The following is a 12,735-nucleotide window of genomic DNA, read 5'->3' on the forward strand; positions in this document are numbered from 1 at the left end:
TGAACGAGGCACGTAGGGAGAAGTGCCGTGCCCAAGGACACAACGTTATTTTGCACGAACCGGCAACTATCTGATTAATAGCCCGATTCCCTAACCGCTCAGCCATCTGACTCCGTGCATGTGTGTTCCACAAGGAGCGATGTGTTTTGGGACCCAGTAGATACATGAGGTTGTGCATCAGTCAGTTTTACACATAATGAGCAGAGCATGTTTCCCTCCACAGCAGTGCAGACTGTTAAACACCTCTAAGCCCTTCCACACTCTTCCTCAACCAGCGTTTAGATTCCAGACATGTTACATTGTGTGGCAGACCTGCATGTTTCAAATGGATTCATTCAGTGACAGATTAACTATTAAAAGAAATAATTTATGCTATAGATTTTTGAATCATATCCTGGTTTAATTAGCACAAAGTTAATCTCCTAATACCCCAGAGTAATAAGGAGCACCTCTCCAACACCTTGTCTCTCTATGCGTTTCATCATCCTGCTCTGTATCGCACGCTGCTCCTACAGTCATACATCCCATCCTGACTTGTAATATCACATATTAAATCAGTACGTCGTAGCTCCTCTGCTACAGCAGAAGAGGTTACCTTTCAACAGCAGACTGAGTTAGCTTTTAACAGGCTAAAGGTATAATAAATTAAATACCCCCTTTAATTGCATAGGTATTCTTCTGTGTGTGTGTGTGTGTGTGTGTGCGTGTGCGTGTGTGTGTGTGTGCAGGATGCGCAGATTGAGAGAGACAAGATGGTGTTCAACATCTCTGGAGGCTGTACTGCTCTGGCGGTGATCTTCTTACTGGGGAAACTCTATGTTGGGAATGCTGGAGACAGTAGGTGAGACTAACACACAGAACACACGCACACACGCTAACACACAGTACACGTACACACTAACACACAGTACACACACACACGCTAACACACTTTACACACATACACGCTAACACACACACACACGCTAACACACAGTACGCACACACACGCTAACACACAGTACGCACACACACTAACATACAGTACACACACTAACATACAGTACACACACTAACATACAGTACACACACACACACTAACATACAGTACACACACTAACATACAGTACACACACACACACTAACATAAAGTACACACACTAATGTACAGTACACACACACTAACATACGTTACACACACACTCGTACACACTCACACGTCTAAGCCGATATGCACCCCTCCTCATCAGGCCACCCTCCCTGAAATCCGCGCCAGCCGTAACAATCCAAAATAAACAATCCTTGTTTTGTCTCCCCGGCTGTCTCAGAGCCATCATTATCCGGGCTGGAGAGGTCATCGCCATGTCAACAGAGTTCACTCCAGAGTCAGAGAGACAGCGGCTGCAGTTCCTGGTAAGAGTCACTTACCCTGAGCCCTCTTTGATTCCACACAGCTGCCAGATCTTACAAGACGTTCCACCCTCTCTCCCTCGGGGACGGGTACTATGCTTATCTCTCCAGCTACCCTGCTCTGCGCCCGCTCTGTAGACCACGGGATTGTTTTCCCTTTCCCTCGTGCCGTGTCACTCTCTCCCTCTCGTTCCCCCTCGTCTCCTCTCCTGTAGGCCTACATGCAGCCCCACCTGCTGGGGAACGAGTTCACCCACCTGGAGTTCCCCAGACGAGTGCAGAGGAAGGAAGTGGGGAAGAGGATGCTGTATCGAGACTTCACCATGTCTGGCTGGTGAGTAGGGATGGGTATTGAGAACCGGTTCTTGTTTAGAACCGGTTCCCAGTGAATCGATTCCTTGGAATCGTTAGCAAAATTCCTTAACGATTCTGTTAGCGATTCTCTGTGCCGTTGCGCATGCGCAAACTTTTATAGTTTATTCAGACAGACTGCAGCAAACATGGCAACTAGGAAGAAGCATTCTAAAGTTTGGTTGTATTTCACGACAAAATGACAACAACGTCACTTGTAACGCGTGTAAAAAGTCTATTTCGTCGAAGGGAGGAAATACTACAAATATGAAGAAGCATTTGAACACACAGCATGGAATGAAGTTACTGGAACGTCATGTATTCGATGCATGCAGCAGCGCAGCTAACGTTCGCGCTTAATCTCTAACTATCTAAGGTAGAGCTAAACTGCTCAAAAGTGATCACAACCACTTGTTACTGTGTGAAGCAATTTGCCTTTATTGTGTGTAGTCGACCTAGTTATCTTCTGTCCCGTCGTTTGAAGCATACATTTTAGCTCCGGCATTCGTCTCCCATTAGTATTGATATTATTGATCATTTCACGTTATCGGGGCGGGGTGTGTTATCAGCAAACGTTCGCGTGTCCCATTATTAAACTGAGCATATCGATTTTTAATCCATTATTAAACTTAGCATTTTAATTGTTTAACCTTTTAATAGTCCTGTTAAATGTGACTGAAAACGCCTAAACATACCCAAAGTACATTGAAAGCTGTTGTTGAACCATTTGGAGTACATGCATGTAAATGGTCTCTTTTGAAAGGTGACACTGAAGTTATTTCCCCTGTTGTTAGGACCCCTGTAAGTCCTACTGGTGTTGAGTAATAGAAGCTTGAACACAAGGAAACTGAAAGTTTCTATCTCCGACTAGATTTTGTTTTGAAAACAGAGGCCTGAAGAGGCCTAGAGGTGGTAGGTATTAGCTCATTTCAGAGCCAGTCAAAGCCAGTTTGAGAAATTCGTTTAGAACGAGTTTGTGTGCGGGGGTGCAGGACGCACAGACCTATGGCTGCAGAGGGGAGAATCGATAAGAAAATCGATAAGGAATCGAATCGATAAGCAGGAATTGATAAGGAGTCGGAATCGTTAAAATCTTATCAATACGCATCCCTGCTGGTGAGTCTCCTCTGCTGCTCCCTTACTGTGTGTGTGTGTGTGTGTGTGGTGTGTGTGTGTGTGTGTGTGTGTGTGTGTGTTGTGCTTCCTCGTGCCCTAGGGTCAGATGAGCCACTGTTTCTGGCACCATCTCACATCATAACGTCACATTCCAAAGTTTCACAAATAACCTTGCACCGATAGCATGGAAATTGCCATCATCAACAGTCTCTCTGTCTCCCTTTTTGTCCGGAACCTTGAAATAAGAATTCAATGACGGGGCACTGCACTGTACAGAGTATCTGAATGTGGCTGCGACATTTGATTAGCTGCATCCAAGTGAGGGAACCTCAAGGACGGCTGTCAGAGGGGAGCATCTCTGTGTGAGGGAGGTGACTGAGCAGGGCTGTGTCAGTGAGCAGGGCTGTGTCAGTGAGCAGGGCTGTGTCAGTGAGCAGGGCTGTGTCTGTGAGCAGGGCTGTGTCTGTGAGCAGGGCTGTGTCTGTGAGCAGGGCTGTGTCAGTGAGCAGGGCTGTGTCAGTGAGCAGGGCTGTGTCAGTGAGCAGAGCTGTGTCTGTGAGCAGAGCTGTGTCTGTGAGCAGGACTGTGTCAGTGAGCAGGGCTGTGTCAGTGAGCAGGGCTGTGTCTGTGAGCAGGACTGTCAGTGAGCAGGGCTGTGTCAGTGAGCAGAGCTGTGTCTGTGAGCAGGACTGTGTCAGTGAGCAGGGATGTGTCTGTGAGCAGGGCTGTGTCAGTGAGCAGAGCTGTGTCTGTGAGCAGGACTGTGTCAGTGAGCAGGGCTGTGTCTGTGAGCAGGGCTGTGTCAGTGAGCAGGGCTGTGTCAGTGAGCAGGGCTGTGTCTGTGAGCAGGGCTGTGTCTGTGAGCAGGGCTGTGTCTGTGAGCAGGACTGTGTCTGTGAGCAGGACTGTATCAGTGAGCAGGGCTGTGTCAGTGAGCAGGGCTGTGTCAGTGAGCAGAGCTGTGTCTGTGAGCAGGGCTGTGTCAGTGAGCAGGGCTGTGTCAGTGTTGCCTGAAGCAGGTTCTGTGTGAGCAGATGTAGGTCAGGACTCTGACTGCTTCCTGCTTCCAGAACTCTCAGTCCAACTAGCTGCCTGTCTCGCACACTCAGACACATAATATATTTTTTATCAGGTTCCAACTCTGCTTTAACAGTCAGGAGGACTAGAACCGGAACCGTATTTCACCGAGTCACATTCCGGACTGGACACAGAGCGAGACCAGCTTCTCACGACAAGCCTCTCTGGAAGGTTCCAGAAGCCTTTTTAGATGTTCAGACTATTCATGTTCAAAGACACACTCAAGCATTTGCGAAACAATTCTGTTAGTCTCATCTGCTGCCTGAGAGTTGCTGGAGCCACTTACACTTTGATGTGTGTTCAGATGCCTTAGTGGTGTGTTATCTAACTACGTCCGTGAGCCTCCTTCCCTCCTTCCCTCCTTCCCTCCTTCCCTCCTTCCCTCCCTCCCTCCCTCCCAGGAGAGACGTGTGTTCAGGCCCTTGTTCAGTTAATGGATGTTTGACTGTGTGCATGTTCTATATCCTCAAACACCCCAGCAGGCAGGGAAGCCAGGCGACAGGGCAGGATGGGCAGAGAGGGAGGGAAGAGGAGAGGGAGGGATAGAGGGGGAGAGAGAGGAAGAGAGAGGGAGGGATATAGGGGGAGAGAGAGAGGGAGAGAAGCGAAGTTGGAGAGCTAACGAGAGATGGATGTGTTGCAGAAACGGGAGAATGAAAGAAGGAGGAGAGGTAGGAAGGAAGGTGGGTGATGTGTAGTCAGGGCGGCCGAGCCGGGCCGGGAGGAGTGTGCGTGGGGGGCGGTGATGAATGACAGACCAGGGTTCTCATATGAGAGGCCGTCTAGGGCGAACTACTGAAAAGCTTGCTCATACACATGAACTCATCAGTTGTTCTTTAGCACTGTTGTACTGATGTCATGCCAATACATCTTGAATCAACACATTAAAATAAGTAATTTTTCATTAGTAATTCATTAATTTAGAAGAGAAAGAAGGGGAAGAGAGAGAGAGAGAGAGAGAGAGAGAGAGAGAGAGAGAGAGAGAGAGAGAGAGAGAGAGAGAGAGAGAGAGAGAGAGAGAGAGAGAGAGAGAGAGGAGAGAGAGGAGAGAGAGAGAGAGAGAGAGAGAGAGGAGAGAGAGAGAGAGAGAGAGAGAGAGAGGAGAGAGAGAGAGAGAGAGAGAGAGAGAGAGAGAGAGAGAGAGAGAGAGAGAGAGAGAGAGAGAGAGAGAGAGAGAGAGAGAGAGAGAGAGAGGAGAGAGAGAGAGAGAGAGAGAGAGAGAGAGAGAGAGAGAGAGAGAGAGAGAGAGAGCATTTGCAGCATACAAAATGAGCTCCTAGAACATTATTCAAAATTGTTATTTTTGGATTTAGTACAATGACAAGTTTACTATTCAGTTAATCTTCAGCAAAATCCTGCAAAGGTGAGCAACTGGCTGAAATATTGGATATACCAGTCAACCACAATATCCAATTTAAAAAAGGAGGACTAAATATTGCTGAGGAACATACAGTAACCCACTGCCGAATAACCTGGACAAGGAACAATCAAAGAAATAGGATTAACCAAGGACAAAGAAATCATACAGATAGAAGAACAGAGGACAAGACTGCCAAGGCCTATAGATCAAATAAAAGTGATTTGGGTAAGCGAATAATAAACACCTCTAGCAAAGCTAGCAAAGCTATCAAGCTAGGTAGCAATCTAGTTATCAAGCAAACAGAAGAACCTTGCAGTTTCTCAAATCCTGACAGTTGAGGCATCTTTCAAATTCGGACAGTTAAAAATGGATACATTTCTACAGCAGCCCAGTGGGCGGAGCTTGGGTAACCTAGCAATAAAATATCCTGATGACATCACAAGTGAAACTGGAAAAAGAAGTACAGAAGCAGGCTATTGAGAGAGGCACCAGAGACCCTGAGAGCTGACTACCAACAGCTGAAGGACAGAGAGGTCAAAGCAGACCTACTATTCTATACACAGCAACCTGAGGCCTGGCATGCCACTGTCCATGCAGAGTACACAAACCTCAAGATGGGAGGAACAAATCTATCAGGCAGCTATATACAAATACTGAGCCCAAATTTAATATGAACTTTTACAACAATGGCACTATAAAGATTCAAGGATCTCAGACTAAACTAGAAGAGTTTGAAAGAGAATTTCCCAGACTGAAAGCTCTTGCCGAAAAAATAAAGACCAATATGCCGATTGAAATAATATCCAACCAATCTGACACTGATCCAAGTACCACTTCTGCCTGTCCAGAGCAACTACAGCATCCACTACCCCCCTCCAGCACCCACTACCCCCCCTCCAGCATCCACTACCCCCCCCCCAGCATCCACTACCCCCCCTCCAGCACCCACTACCCCCCCCCAGCAATCAGAACCCCAGCACCCAATCCCTTCCTCCAGCACCCAGTACCCCTGGCAGGACCACACACCCAGGGCATCAGCATCAGTATCTCTTCAACACAGCCAGGACTGTATATCCTTTCTAGAAATGGAAATCATAGAATCTAAAGAAAAAAGACAGTCAGACCACCAGCTGAGAGCTGAAATGGGTCTATTGAAAGAGGAGACCAATGCTGCTGTTGCACAACTAGGAGAAACCGTGAGGAAGCTCACACAGGACAATGAAAGCCTCAGAGAAGAGTTGCGCAAAATGAGTGACACAAACCTCAGCACCAGAGAACAGCAGAACAACCCACCCCTCAACCAGACCACTAACACTGGCTCCCAGACTGAGACCAGCAAACAGGCAGAGACCCAGAACAACAGGACAGACCCAGACCCCCCCCCCTCTACCTCCACACACACCCGTCCCCCTGCCCCCCACACAGCAGCAAAGGAGCAGAGAATTGAGCCCCTCCCTCTGCCCCACAGCCCTCAGAGGAGCAGAGCACCCCACCATGCCAAGAGCCACCTAAGACTGCCATCCTCATGGACTCCAATGGCAAATTCCTCCATCATAGGAAATTGTTCCCCAGACACAGAGTTGGTATGTTCTGGTGCCCTCACACTGACAGCGCACTGAAGATGCTCTGCCACGCCCACCTAGGTCAGCCTGACAACATTATTATACACACCGGCACCAATGACCTGCGCTACAAGAGAGAGGGCGTCTCAGAGGCCCTAACGGAGGTGGCTAAGAAAGCCTGCAAAGAATTTCCAAAAGCCAAGATCACCATCTCCACCCTTCTGCCACGAACAGACTTCCCCTGTGACGTCATCAATGGATCAACAACAGGATCACCACAGCCTGCGGCACCCTGACCAATGTAACCATCGCCCACCACCCCACTATAACAACTGAACACTTGTATGACAGAGTGCACCTAGATCAGAGCAACGTCTGGAGGTTGGCGAAGACCTGAGAGGAGCCACACCCTGTGGAGGAGATGATCCAGCTCTGCCACCACATCGCGCACCCCACCAGCCAGGAGGGAGGAAAGCCCAGCACGACAGATACCCAACTCCGGGTCTCAGCCTTCTGGACCTCCACGCACTATTTCCCAGCCAACTAGACCCCGACCCGGTGGATCCCAACCATATAAACCTCCACCTAGAGGCACCCAGCCCAGCGGAGAACAGCCACGCTCTGGTGTCAGGCCCCGTTGCAGCACGCCTGGCTCAGCACCCTACACAGGAGCACAACACAACACAGCACAAGCCCTGCCTCCCCCTGAGAGGAAGCAAACCTACGCACAGGTAGTGTCAGGACACCCAGACATTGGAGAAGTGAGACAGCTACTACACCTTATCTGCAAAATAATTGGTTAATAAAAAACAAAACAATATGCATATATATATATAATATACTGACGCACCAACATACTCACCTGTACACTAAAACTCACACACACTAGTACACACACACACACACACACACACACAAACATACATACGCACACACACACACACACACCATTAGTATATGTATAAACAAGATATTAAAAGGGTGTAAAAACGTTATATTTATAATTTTTATTATTAAAGAGGAAAATAGAGTGAGTGTGTATATATATATATATTAATTTTAATAAGGGTATTCCTCACTGCCTGATCTCAATTGAATTGAATTGTTTACCTGTCATTGTACGTATCTAATATAATAATTTCTTTTTTTGTATAACAAATGATTGAAAGTAAATCTCTCACGATTAGCTCATGGAACATCCAAGGTTTATACTCTTCTGTCTATGGAGCAAAGAGTTCAAACCAAGAGTTTCTCTCATGTATAGATGGCCATGACATTGTCATACTTTTAGAAACATGGTGTCGGCAGGACACAGACTCTCACTGTCCCCCAGGATACACAGAAATCCTACTACCATCCCTCAAACAGAAAAGTACCAAACGTGGCAGAGACTCTGGCGGGGTTATTGTATGGTACAAAAGCGAGTTATCAAACCAATTAAAACAAATTTAAAAAGCACCAACACATATCTGGCTTAAATTAAACAAAATCAACATCAAATGTGACAGTGATTTATATATATGTGCAGCCTACACTCCCCCTCAGGAATCACCATATTTTAATGAAAACTTTTTTGACAATCTCCAAGTAGAGATCAACCACTACCAGGCCCAGGGTAATATCTTGCTGATTGGAGACCTGAATGCCAGAACAGGATGTGAGCCTGACATGGTTGATGCTGCTTGTAAGAATCACATCTTTAGACAACCCTCACTGTACCATACCTACACGATCTCCCAGAGAAACAACCCTGATCGTATTGTAAACAAAACGGGCAAAGAATTAGTGCATCTCTGTCGCTCCCTAGGCCAGTGCATCTCTGTCGCTCCCTAGGCCTGTACATGCTCAATGGTAGGACCAGAGGGGACTCTTTAGGAAGGTTCACATACTGTTCAACTCTTGGAACTAGTGTAGTCGACTAACGCTATCACTGACATGGACCCCTCCTCCATCAGCGCATTCACTGTCAGACCTCAGACACCACTAACAGACCACTGTCAGATAAATGTCTATCTGAAAACAAATGGACAAAAAAATAACAAACAACCTGAGCCCTGCAAAATGTTTGAACTACAAAAATCATACAAATGGGCTCCTGACAGTGATGACACTTTTAAAAATATATTAACTTCTCCTAAAATTACCAACCTAATTCATGATTTTCTCTCTGCAAAATTCCAAACAAATCAATCTGAAATAAATAGGGCAGTAACAGAAATTATTAAAATCTTTCACAAATCCGCCAATAAAGCAGGTCTTACTAAAAAGAGTTATAAGACAAAACAGAAGCCCAAAGGTGATGAGTGGTTTGATGAAGACTGTAAAAACATCAGAAAAAATTAAGAAATCTGTCTAATCAAAAACACCATCAACCTCAAAACACAGACCTGCGTCAGAATTATGCCGAAACACTGAGAGAATACAAACGAACTCTAAAGCAAAAAAAAGGAAAACATTACAATCAAAAGCTAAAAGAAATTGAAGACTCAATTGACCAAAATCTATTCTGGAAAAAATGGAAGAACTTAAACAAAAATGAAAACAAACACTTAACCATTCAAAATGGTCACATTTGGAAAAAACATTTTGAAAACCTGTATAAAGAAATGCCACTTAACAGTCTAAACTCTAACCAGAAACAGATACAAGATAAATTACGAATACTTGAAACAACCATCAAGAACAATCAGGACCCACTTGATTACCAAATTACAATAAAAAGAACTAGAAGACAATATAAAAAAATTAAGATCAGGAAAAGCCAGCGGTCCTGACAGTATCAGGACAGAGATGCTTAAAAACAGCACTCCTGAGCTGCAGCAGGCCCTGCTTAAGCTGTTCAACCTGGTCCTTGAAGCGGGCTGCTTCCCTGAAATATGGAGTCAAGGGTTTATCTCCCCAATATTCAAGAGTGGAGACATATTAGACCCAAATAACTACCGAGGCATCTGTGTGAGCAGTAACATGGGGAAGGTCTTCTGCAGCATTATCAATGCCCGAATGCTGGCCTTCCTTACGGAACACAATGTCTTGAGTAAAGCACAAATTGGCTTCCTACCAAATCACCGCACTACTGATCATGTTTACACCCTACACACCCTAATAGATCAACACATATACCAAAACAAACAAAAAAAGATTTTTGCATGCTTTATTGACTTTAAGAAAGCTTTTGATTCAATCTGGCAAGAAGGATTATACTATAAAATTCACCAAAGTGGTATAGGAGGTAAAGTTTATGACATAATCAAATCAATCTATGTCAAAAATAAGTGCGGGGATAAAAATTAACAATAAAAGAACGGACTTCTTCACTCAAGGACAAGGTGTTCGCCAGGGATGCAACTTATCTCCAACGCTCTTCAATATCTACATTGATGAGCTAGCAGTATTGTTGGAACAATCTACAGCCCCTGGCCTCAACCTGAATAAAAGGGAGGTAAAATTCCTACTCTATGCGGATGACCTGGTGCTGTTGTCATCCACAGAGCAGGGCTTACAGCAACATCTGGATCTGCTAGAGCAATACTGTCAGAACTGGGCCCTGACAGTAAACTTTAAAAAGTCTCAAATAATGATCTTCCAGAAAAAGCCCAGATCTCAGGAAAACAAACATATATTCACTCTAGGAAACACCACACTAGAGCACACCCTGTTCTATAACTACCTGGGAATCAAAATCAGTGCCTCTGGAAACTTTGGACTGGCAGTGAATGCGCTGAAGGAGAAAGCCTCTAGAGCCTTTTTTGCAATTAGAAAAAAATTCCATAAAATAGACATACCAATCAGAATCTGGACTAAAATATTTGATAGCGTAATAGCACCAATAGCTCTATATGGCAGTGAGGTATGGGGTCCACTCAGTCAGCATGACTACACTAGATGGGACAAACATCCAATAGAGGCCCTGCATGCTGAATTCTGTCGAATTATATTGAATATACAAAGGAAAACACCCACCAATGCATGCAGAGCAGAATTAGGCCGATATCCATTAATTATAAACATTCTGGATACATCTCAAATTAAGTCCCCAAGATACTCTGCAATTTGAAGCACTGAAAACCCAAGAATTGAACCCCCAAAAGAGTCCTTTCAGTCAGCTGGTCATGAGACTAATTAACCAACCAACACCTAACATTGCCCCATCTCAGACCAGCACTGCTTCACAATCACCAATCAGAGTAAACCAAATTGTCCAACAAACCAAAAAGGCCTATCTGGAACATTGGAACAACCAAACCAAAAAACAAAACAAACTAAGTTGCTATCGGGCCCTAAACAGAAACTATGAATTGGCTAAATATCTTTATACTGTAAAAGACGTAAAACAGAGACAGATCCTGACCAAATACAGGATCAGTGACCACAGTCTGGCCATTGAAAAAGGCAGACATAAGAAAACCTGGTTACCAGAAGAGTCCAGAGTTGTGGCCACTGTACTACAGGTGAGGTAGAGACAGAGATGCACTTTTTACTACACTGCCAACGGTACAGACATACCAGACAGCATTTCTTTGATAAATTTGAATCCCTTGTACCATCATTCACCACACTGTCTGATAATGAAAAGCTAAAAGTGCTCTTAGGGGAGGACACACAGCCCCCCTATCTGGACGATTTCTAAAAGAGTGCCATGAAATCAGGGAAAACCTGAATGTAATGTGACCAGCCTTGAAATCCTATTTGTAATATGTGTTGTCCATCTCAATGTAGCTATTTACTTAGGTAGGTTTTTGTTTCGATTTGTTGTTTTCTGCTCTTGAGACTTTGTTGTTACCACATGTTCCTGACGATAGAGACTGTTGTTCCTTATGTTGTGTTTGAATATTGTTGTTGATGTATGGTTGTCTGTTATTGTGCGTCTTGCATTGGCAATACGGTTGAAATGACTGTCATGCTAATAAAGCTGAATTGAATTGAGTGAGGAGAGAGAGGAGAGAGGAGAGAGGAGAGAGGAGAGAGGAGAGAGAGAGAGAGAGAGAGAGGAGAGAGAGAGAGAGAGAGAGAGAGAGAGAGAGAGAGAGAGAGAGAGAGAGAGAGAGAGAGAGAGAGAGAGAGAGGAGAGAGAGAGAGAGAGAGAGAGAGAGAGAGAGAGAGAGAGAGAGAGAGAGAGGAGAGAGAGAGAGAGAGAGGGGGAGGGGGGGGGGAGGGGGAGGGGGGAGGGGGAGGGGGAGGGGGAGGGGGAGGGGGAGGGGAGAGGGGGAGAGGGGGAGAGGGGGAGAGGGAAGGGAGGGGAGAGAGAAGGTGGGCGAGGAGACAATTTTCAGTGCGCCTGCAAGTTTGTTTCAGTGCATCCGTAAGTCACTGTAAAAGGAAGGCAGAGCTGCTTAACCTAATACCTCAGCACGCTTGCTGCTTAAGACTTGAAAGAAAAAACAAGATGCACACATTGAAAAAACAAGATGCACACATTGTTATGTTTGGACATTGTGAAGACGGATTTATTTTAGTTTGCACTGATCGAAGTCTAGGACCCATCCATTCATCTCCAGTATTGAAATTACATTAGTAAAAGAGAGAGAGAGGTGGGGGGAGAGAGAGAGGTGGGGGGAGAGAGAGAGGTGGGGGGGGAGAGAGAGAGAAAGGTGGTGGGAGAGAGAGAAAGGTGGGGGGAAAGAGAGAGGTGGGGGGAAAGAGAGAGGTGGGGGGAAAGAGAGAGGTGGGGGGAGAGAGAGGAAAGAGGTGGGGGGGAGAGATAGAAAGAGGTGGGGGGGGAGAGAGAGGTGGGGGGAGAGAGAGAGAGAGGTGGGGGGGGAGAGATAGAAAGAGGTGGGGGGGAGAGAGAGGTGGGGGGGGAGAGAGAGGTGGGGGGAGAGAGAGAGAGGTGGGGGGGACGAGAGAGAGAGGTGGGGGGGAGAGAGAGTAGGGGGGGAGAGA

The 12,735-nt window shown here is 45.9% G+C and overlaps 2 protein-coding genes across 2 annotated transcripts in view; both read left to right on the forward strand.

The window, feature by feature from the left end:
- The window catches only part of LOC134020774 (E3 ubiquitin-protein ligase AMFR-like), a 343,986-nt gene that overhangs the window by 288,938 nt on the left and 42,313 nt on the right, over positions 1 to 12,735 (forward strand). The window lies entirely within an intron of this gene.
- The window catches only part of ppm1h (protein phosphatase, Mg2+/Mn2+ dependent, 1H), a 46,243-nt gene that overhangs the window by 24,378 nt on the left and 9,130 nt on the right, over positions 1 to 12,735 (forward strand). The window contains exons 4-6 of the mRNA XM_062461011.1: positions 729 to 841; positions 1,308 to 1,392; positions 1,605 to 1,723. Coding sequence (XP_062316995.1) covers positions 729 to 841; positions 1,308 to 1,392; positions 1,605 to 1,723 — 317 coding nt within the window. The remainder of the gene's footprint in view (positions 1 to 728; positions 842 to 1,307; positions 1,393 to 1,604; positions 1,724 to 12,735) is intronic.

Source organism: Osmerus eperlanus, chromosome 5, assembly GCF_963692335.1.
Source record: "Osmerus eperlanus chromosome 5, fOsmEpe2.1, whole genome shotgun sequence".
NCBI classification, from domain to species: domain Eukaryota; kingdom Metazoa; phylum Chordata; class Actinopteri; order Osmeriformes; family Osmeridae; genus Osmerus; species Osmerus eperlanus.